We start from the raw sequence: 9,522 nt of genomic DNA, 5'->3' as shown, positions 1-9,522 counted from the left end.
TTGCTAGGTTTTCTTTTTATTTACAAAAATCATTACTAGTAGTGAATCCTTATATATGTGTTTTATTAGCAGTCATGATTAGTTCATTAGCTAACCATTCTAGGTAAACACGTGTTCTACTTTCAAGCAAGAGTTGAGCAATCAGGTCCATTCATTTTCTTTCATCTTCCAGTTCTTACTATAGTGCTAGATCGTAGACAAGTCATACTGTATCACATGGCAATTTGTGAACCAATGTATCCTAGCTAGGTACCCTAAAACACACGCCCTGCTTGTACCCCAGGCACAAGCAAGACCAACCCACCACTCTCCTATTAAGGGGTCTAGGTCCCCGTTCAAACTTGGACTCCAAGCCCCCACTCCTGAGTCCCAAACTCAGTGTGGTACTTAGACCTCCACCATCCCCGCCTCCAATCAGTCGGTTCAGAAAGAGCTGGAACCCACGACAAGAGAGCAACAAACCTTTCTGCTCCCATAAGCAAGTATGTGCTTAGGATAATAAGTCTATGACCTGACTAGAATCCACTACAATGGACGGTCCTTAACTGACATAGACAGGAAAAATAGTGTAACCAAGCTATGCCCCATTGGCCATGGAACACAACCTATTACACCTACCAATACCCGTACCATATCCCTGTCCGGTCTCTATTTCTTTTCACCATTTTATCATGAGAGTTATAACAATAATCACCTATTGTGAGTAACGACAGGTTACTCACGCTACCGATAGCCTAAGCATAGCAGCTACTTGACCTATGCTAGTAGGACTCCTAGGTAGGTTTATCTATGCATGTAGTTTCAATATAAATCCTATAACATAAATGCATATATATATATATATATATATATATATATATATATATATATATATATATATATATATATATATATATATATATATATATATATCCAGTGATTATTCAAAATAAGGGTTATGCACCGGGGCTTGCCTTAGGTAGGTGGGGTGTTAGCTTAGTTAGTCAGTGGTGGCTCCGAGACTTCCTCCTACACGAGGATCTCCTCTTCGTACTCCTTGATCACCTCCTTGAACTCGTGGTCTTCGATGGTCACGACCTCCGCCAACTCGTTCTCTACATGCATGCGATGATGATGCAACACGTTAATACTAAAGCAACAACAATTCTTAAAATAAGAATACATCTACTAAGCCACTAAGCTAGCTCTAATGGTTAAGGTACTAACTACTTATCATTTCCACAAAAACAGGTATGGATTCATCTAACGGATGTTCACTTAGCAACTAAAATGTAATCTTACTCTTGTTAGCGATTTAACTTATATTACAACAAGGAGCACCTAACTAGGCTAGTACTTAGCCTATTCTAAGGCTACAAAAATTGCAGGGAGAACATAATAATACCATGAAGCTACTGTAAAATTTTTAAAGCTAAAGCTATCACCAATTTACCATAAAAATTCCTACAACATTTATCCTAACAATATTAAGCACTCTCAAATGACTTAATAGCTCCTGATATCAATATGTATATATATAAACTAAATACACTAACAGATAGAGCACAATTTTAGAAATTTAACAAAATTTGTTTCATAATTTTTGGATACCTACACTATTTTATATTAATTATCAAAGTTCAGCTCAGAATTAAAATGAAAAGCTATTTCTATTTTCCACGAAAAAGATAAACTTATTTTGGCCCAACGTGGCCCACGTGGGGTGCGGCCCACGCGTGGAGGCGGCCCACGGCAGGGAGCTCGTGCGCGCTGACATTCTTGCAAAAACACCCTCATGTTTTCAAACAATAGCGCGAACACTACATGTACTATTTCTATAGACTGTGATTTTGCAATGGAACCCTTGCACTTTCTTCTCTTTACAATGGCATGGTCCTTGACCTCCCCCATGCGCTTCGACACGGCGAGTGGTGGCACTAGGCAGTACGTCGGCAAGCAGACCTAGCTAGCGGACCTAGCTAGGGGACCGATGCTCACCTATGGGCCGACGCGCGACGATGGGCGGTGGTGGCACGAACAGGAGTGAAGTAGAGCGGGCTCTTCCTAGCGGTGGGCGACCTACAATGGCAACCCATTTTGGTGAGCCACAGTGCTAATAGGACGATAGAGATAGCGAATAAGCACTAGGGGCACACCACGAACCCGTCTGAAGTGGTGGTTCGGCCAGCAACTACCTGAGCAGTGCTTGCAATGTGCGCGCGACAAGCACGACAACGAGCCATGGCGGTCACAACCACATTAGTGGTAGCAAGGAGGTAGTAGCACTCCTAGTGGCATGCGCATGGTGGAGAGGGAGCCAAGGCAAGCTAGTGGTGCAGAGGAATTTACGCGGGGTGAAGTGGTGGAGGCTAGCCACGGCGCGGGCGGTGATGGGCCTTAACGACATGATGACGGACAAAGCTCCAAAATTGGAGCTCAGCTGAGCCACAATCAAAGTGGGATGGGGGCGCTTAGAGAGGGGACGTGAAGGATGAGGTGCGAGCACGAGGAATTGATGAGAGGTGCTTGCTCTCTGGCTCACCGTGACGCGACGCGACGTCGGCGAAAAATAGAGGGAGAAAGAGAGAAATGGAGCACGACAGTGGGCTCGACTCATCCTCGCCTTGGCGGGACGTGAGCCATGAGATCGGGAGGCCCACGCACCAGTGCTAGCCGATGGGCGCACACGTCCGACCGCGTGGCCCACGTGGCCGCAACACCATAATTGATAAAGCGACGACGGTGGGGACGGCCATGTGCGGACGGCACCCAACCAGGCCAGGGAGGGGGCAGCATGATGTAGCAAGCAGACACGAGTACGGAAGTGACATGGCGGTAGTGGCAGCGTCGCGACACGAGGCAGTAGTGGTGGATGCGATGGCAGCGGCAACACGGCCGCGATGGCATCAATGGCGGCAGCGCGAGGTAGGGCAGCAGGCCACGAGGCCAACGGCTCGCTGCGGCTGGCCTCATCTAAGCCCAGGCGGCCCAACCGACCTAGCGTGGTGGCACAAAGCGATCACACACGCGACGTGAGGAGGCCGCACGGTGACCGCGCTCCCGACGCCAATCAACCCAAGATAGTGATGCGCACGAATTTTAAAGCGCTCAACAAGACCAAATGGTTGCTTTAGAACCTAAACCATCTTCACCATGCTCAAGATTGCACATGAGACTACCAAATCGAGCTATAACACTACACCACTCCTTAACCCAATCTCTCATAATTAATTGCTAAATATAGCAATGTCTAGCTGTTGGCAGACTTGAAAATTTCTAAGTTTTTGAGCTGGATTTGTTTTCAAGTTCTGTTTCTAGACTATTAGAAATACTAGCTAGTAACATTATTTTTCTATAGCAAGTATTTTATTGTCATCTACAAAGTTTGTACTTCAAACTTTATTTAAGTATCACATACATGTTCTATGGTATTTTTGCTTAATAAAAATTGGTTTTAAACCCTACTTGATATGCATGAACTATTGAATCAACTTTTGTTTCGCATTTTAGTTGATCATTTTGAGTTACAGAAATTGATCTACACACTTTATCACATGTATTAGCACATAAATATGATGCTCATGACATATTTTAGTAAATGATTTATGGTGTAACACCGAGGGTGTTACACTCGCCCCTTCGCGACCTCCCTCCCTCCGCACGCAAGCTCGCTGCGCACCCGCTCGCCCGTGCTCCCTTCCTCCCTCCATCCCTCGCGCCTCTGCGACCTCCATGCACCCCCACTCTCCCTGTGACCCGGCTCCCGCACCCCACCGGAGACGAGGACGACGGCGACGGCTCCGACGAGGTACGTTGCGGAGGGATCTAGATCTGAGGCCTTGCCCTTCTCCTCTGGATCTGGATCTAAGCTCTCCTTCCTTCTTCTCTAGATCTGAGCTCTCCTTCTCTGGATCTAGATCTGAGGGACGCGACGGTGGCTAGGGTTCCGACAAGCTTTGTTGCAGCAGGCTTATTTTGCTGTTACAACAAGCAATATTTCTTTGTTGCATTAGACCTTTTTTCCTGATGTTGCTTCTCGCATTTGCGTTTTTGTTTCTGTTGTTGCAGTAGTGTTGTTTCACTGTTGCAATAAGTAGTCTTTCTTTGTTGCATTAGTCTTTTTTTCTCATGTTACATCTCGCACTGCCCTTTTTGTTTCTGCTGTTGCAGTAGCTTTGGTTTGCTGTTGCAACAAGCAATCTTTCTTTGTTCTATTAGTCTTTTTCTGGATGTTGCATCTCGCAATCTGCTTTGTTTCTGTTATCGCAGTAGCTTTGTTTTGCTGTTGCAACAAGTAATTTTTCTTTGTTGCATTAGTAGTTTTTTCTGACGTTGCATTTCGTATTGTAGTAGCTTTATTGTGTTGTTGCAGTCGCTCTTGTTCTGATGTTGCAGTAGACTTGTTCTGATGTTTTACCTCGCATTGCGTTTTGTTTGATGTTGCAAAATAATTTTCTAATGAGAGCACGATGAGGATGTGACACATCTAGCGTGAGGGAACGGGTGATGCAGGGGCAAGCGGGTTTCATTGTATTCTCGCGGCGGGGGAGGGGGCGGTGAAGAGAAGCGAGTGGCTAGGGCGGGGGTCTGGCGGTGAAGAGAAGCGAGTGGCTAGGGGCAGAGGGTCGGACGGTGAAGAAAAGTGAAGCGGCTAGGACGGGCGGGTTTGTTTGATGGACGGTGCCGAACGTCCGGATGCTAGCCGTCCCGATCTGATGCGCACAGGTCCATCCAAACGTCAAGCAACGGTACCTGTTCACGCTGTTAATCATTGACGGGCCTAAACTTGCTCGGACTCATATTGGGCCTATTTCTATTCGGAGTCGCTTTCAGCCCATACTTTCCTTCCTTCTATTCCGTCCGCACGCAGCGCCACCGTCCACAGATGCCGCGCGTGGTTTCGTCTGGCCTTCTCCCCCAGAGAGACTCAGCCCGATGGGCGATGGCCCTCGCCTGCCTGCTCCCCGTCACATACATGGGCCCCTCCGTGCGCTCGCAAGCAATGCCTCCGCCTAGGACTACCCCAACAATCCGCCCCGCCTCTGCCTAGGACTCCCCCTTCCTCGCTCGTGGCTGCCCCCGCCCGGTCCGCCACAGCCGCCGGCCGGCCCCTGCGCGCACTCCGCCCACCGGCCCCTCCATCCTCCGCTCCCCTTCACCCCCAAGCCAAGGGCTCCGAGGAGAGGCGCGGCGCCGACGGCGATCCGTGCCCTCTAGCCCTTCCCCTGCGGCCGCATCGAGCTGCTTGCAGATTTAGGGTAAGTCGATTCTGCTCTTCCCCTTGCTGTAACAGAGGTGTACATCGATTATTATCATGCTTCTGGCTAGTTGGCTCTGCTTAACCATTTGCAAAACTGATTTTGTCGTATGTATGGATTGATGCAAAACTGATCAATTATGGCGCTGTTTAATCAACTATGCAGCTACTTAAAAATCACAAAAGCTTTCAAGACTTGATTGTTTAATTTGGTAGCAACTAGGAAGTGAATCCTACATATGAAATTGGGAATGATGAGCTCTTGGCCAAATAATAAACCCTTTAAAAGTAAAGGACACTGTAGCTATATATGACCAAAATTGAGAGGAGTTTTTTATGAAGTAAGTTGCACCAGAATTCTATTATTGGATTTTACATTATAGGCAGGGGCAGTGACAGAGTAGTAGCCCTTGGGAAAACTAAGCTAACCCTAGAATTGGAAAAATCAAAAGGCTTACTGTTTGTCTTATGCAAATAGATCGCATAAGGGACGAACGAGGTATTTGCCTATGAAATTGCAGGTTGAGGATCAGGGCTGCACAGAGTGGTAGAAGAAACTCAGGCAAGCAGCTGTTGCTTGCTGGAACTTTGGATTTTGGGAGAGGGAGGGAAGTAAGCGATATTTGAGGATTCAGCTTATATGCCTTCTGATCCAATGTAGAATTCTTGGTTGGGCTATTAGCACAGCTGTATTTTTCTTGCATTTGAGTGGTGAGTGTTTCCCAGCTCAGCCCGGGAAAAGTTCAGTTTCTATTAGTCTTAGGCGCTCCACAAGCTATATCACATTAGTTTATTTGGCTTTGACATATGAGTTTTTTTTTTATTACTGAAAAATAATTGAAACTAAAATTTGGATCTGGTGCTGTTTATTTAGTGTTGCTATCTTGCTATCCAGGCCCATACTGACCTGGGCCAAGCACAGGTTGTTTTCATCAAACAGGGCTCTTTTTAGGCAGATTTAGTTTTGCCTACTATTTTTTAGTTTTAAAAAGGCTTCTTTTTAGGCCAGTCATAGGTTTCCACGCACCTAACTCAAATTACAACCAACTTAACAAAATGACAGCAAGTCTTTACCCTACAACGTCTTGTCACCAGTTCTAGAAACTACACAAACTTCTACCAAACTCTTAGCCAAATTATAGCAACCCAGGGCGTATCCCGAGTAAGCAAAACAAAAGCATGAGACCACAATGATCCTTGTACACATAGTACATAGGCTTGTCCACCTAACCAATCAGAAAAAACTTGACCAAAGCCTCAATCTAAATATTCATTTCCCCCCTCCATGTGAAACAGAACTACAGAAGGCCCCAGACATCTTCAACTGCAACAGCACTGTCCCAGTATCTTCCCTCTTGGTGCGAATGGAAGTACAGTGCCAGTCTTTTCTGCTCCATATTCCTGCATCGCCCGGTCCTCACCCTATTTTAGACCTGCCCAGTGATGCAAAAATGAAGAAGCCGTACACACAATGTCAGTCGGTGATCTTATTGCTTTCTTTTCAACAATGTTTTCAAGTCGTCCGATTAATCGCGATTAATCGTCCTAATCGGTCCCTGGTGACTGATTAGGGGCACCGTCGACTTGTACAAGTCGTCCGATTAATCGCGATTAATCATCCTAGTCGGTCCCATGGCGACTAGGTTCGACTGGACGACTTGAAAACATTGCTTTTCAACACACATTGTTTATGGTTTCTATAAAGCCCGGTAGATTGCTGCCAAACCAACAAAATGAAACTTATATTATTTGGCTATAAGTTTATGTCCAAGACCAAAATTGGTTGAAAGAATTGGGGCGACAAAGGGCCCCAATCACATATGCAGTTATATTCAAAGCATAGTTCGCCATTGGAGGTACACATTGTTTTCTACCTATATTCTGGAAAAGTAGTTCTTGGCTTCTTGCAGCCTATGGCACTCAAAACACCCAATTGTCCACCTCTAGTTGGTTGTCATGATATGTTATTCTATGTCATATGCTAAAAGAACATTTTGTGAGAGTTAGCTGTATATATACGTGCACTGTGAATATTAGGAAACATATAGACATTTTTTTCCAATTCCGTACACATTGCTGCTTTGGAGGTGTTTCTGTATGAAATAGCAGGAGCATATAACATCCTAGTTTATTATTAATAATAAGTGCTACATATGCTTCTCACCATTTTTGTATCCCTCAGATTTGAGACAACATGCCTAAGATAAAGACAAGCCGTGTGAAATATCCTGAAGGATGGGAGCTTATTGAGCCAACGCTTCGGGATCTGGAGGCCAAAATGAGGGAAGGTATTAACTTAAGTTGCATTCTATGCAGATTTTTTAATACATATTCTCTCTGATAGGAATAGTAATGTGATTTTCTCTTGCAGCTGAAAATGATCCACATGATGGGAAGAGGAAATGTGAAGCTCTTTGGCCAATCTTCCGTATTTCTCATCAAAAGAGTCGCTACATATATGATCTTTACTATCGAAGGAAGGAAATATCGAAAGAGTTATATGAGTTTTGCTTAGACCAAGGTTATGCAGATCGCAATCTGATTGCAAAGTGGAAAAAGGTTGGTGAGCATCCTCAATAGTACTAAACTACTAATGCTTTGTTTTGATGCTTTTACAAAACTGTCTGGAATGCTACTCCCGCATATATTTTGTCGTTGAACTTTGATGGTGTAACTATTTCTAGTTTTCTTAGAACTTATCTAGGCCATATGTTCATCACGTGAACCATCACGTGAACAAGTAAAAACATACCAAGTATAATCTTTTTGTCTGGATGCATCCTTTTTTTCTGACCATCATTACTTAAAGAAGAGCCATATATAGAACACAATTCAATGCTTCTTCATACATTTTTCATGTTTTTGTAAGTACTGTCACTTCATCATGAAAGAGTAAACTTTGGTGTACTTTTGAGGAGTGGTTTGCTTTGCCAAACCCATGATCATAGAAATCGAAGGGTACTTTATGGCTTGATCCATGCGAGTGTACTTTTGTGTGTGAGAGTTTTCATATGGAAATTTCGAAGGGTACAATCTTTTTATTGATTCACTCATTAGGGGCATTGCTCAGATACTTTCCTTCTCTCACTATTACTATACTTTTGCTCCATACCCTGAACCACACTATCTTTATTTGTATAGCTACTGTCATTCTGCTGTGTCTAGGCTCGGGTTCTTTTACTGTGACTATATTTGGATTCTATTACTCAATTCTCTGGATCGCTACTAACGATTATTCTCTCGAGTCCTTTTGCAGCCAGGTTATGAGCGCCTCTGCTGCCTTCGCTGCATACAGACACGAGACCACAACTTCGCAACCACTTGCGTCTGCAGAGTGCCCAAGCACCTCAGGGAGGAGAAGGTGATAGAATGTGTCCACTGCGGATGCAGGGGCTGTGCCAGCGGTGATTAAAGTTGATATCCTGTGGTTGTGAGATAACCTCAAAACTGTTCAAAATGTGTCCTTATATTTGAGCCCGTATGCTGTGAACAAGCACCGTATAATCAGGTGGCCAGCGGTGATTACAGTTCCCATCTCGTGTCAGCAAAATAATGTCGGACTAATTGCTCGAGGTGGCTCGTTGTATTGATGATATCTGTTGAGGACAAGCACTGGATAATCAGTTGATTTCAACCTGTGCAATGTATTGCAAAATTCCTAAATGAAAGTTAAATTCAAGCGATTACCTCCAGTGTACTGTTTACAAGTATTGGTGACTATATAGTGACAACATATTTGTCACATCAATTGCTAGTATGGCCGTTATTTGCGATTAGTGACAAATGATATGCCTCATCATGGGCAGGGTTGGACAAGATGTTTGTTTGATGGCTTATTTCAAAATTGCTTTGATTGTACTCGTTAGATTTTCAAAAATCAAAATGAGTTGATTTTGAAGGACGAGCCTAGTGCACGTGGTAGAGTCTTACCGTCTGTGACTGGAAGGTCCTGGGTTTGAGTCGTGGTCTCCTCGTATTGCACAGGCGAGGGTAAGGCTTGTCACTAACACCTTTTTTAGACCCTGCACAGAGCGGGAGCTCTCTGCACTGGGTACGTTCTTTAAAATTAGTTGATTTTGAGTGAAATTTATTCTTGACTTGGTGCCTTCAGTTTGGTTTGAAGTTGAGGGATTAAACAGTTAAGGAGAATAGAATATCAAATTGATCTAATAACAAGGGTTAATTGGATTGGTGCCATTATAATTCTCGCGTTTCTTATAAATACTATTACTATTCAGCTTATTGTAAGAGTGCCATTATAATTACACTGGAGTCTGAAAAATGTC

The 9,522-nt window shown here is 44.3% G+C and overlaps 1 protein-coding gene across 3 annotated transcripts; it reads left to right on the top strand.

The window, feature by feature from the left end:
- The first annotated feature begins 4,922 nt into the window (after positions 1-4,922).
- Positions 4,923-8,928, top strand: LOC136516693 (protein BUD31 homolog 2). 3 transcript variants are annotated; one of them, XM_066510170.1, is made up of 5 exons: positions 4,923-5,237; positions 5,758-5,848; positions 7,419-7,524; positions 7,608-7,795; positions 8,493-8,928. In XM_066510170.1, the coding sequence occupies exons 3-5, from the start codon at positions 7,431-7,433 to the stop codon at positions 8,646-8,648; spliced, it is 438 nt and encodes a 145-aa protein (XP_066366267.1). In that variant the 5' UTR covers positions 4,923-5,237; positions 5,758-5,848; positions 7,419-7,430; the 3' UTR covers positions 8,649-8,928. The 3 variants fall into 3 exon arrangements, with proteins under 3 accessions (XP_066366267.1, XP_066366268.1, XP_066366266.1); XM_066510171.1 differs by having other exon boundaries at positions 5,758-5,947; XM_066510169.1 differs by lacking the exon at positions 5,758-5,848 and having other exon boundaries at positions 4,925-5,237.
- Positions 8,929-9,522: the final 594 nt, after the last annotated feature.

The sequence above is a fragment of the Miscanthus floridulus genome, chromosome 17 (assembly GCF_019320115.1).
Source record: "Miscanthus floridulus cultivar M001 chromosome 17, ASM1932011v1, whole genome shotgun sequence".
NCBI classification, from domain to species: domain Eukaryota; kingdom Viridiplantae; phylum Streptophyta; class Magnoliopsida; order Poales; family Poaceae; genus Miscanthus; species Miscanthus floridulus.
Note: the sequence above shows the minus strand (reverse complement) of the source record. Positions and strands in the feature narration are given on the sequence as shown.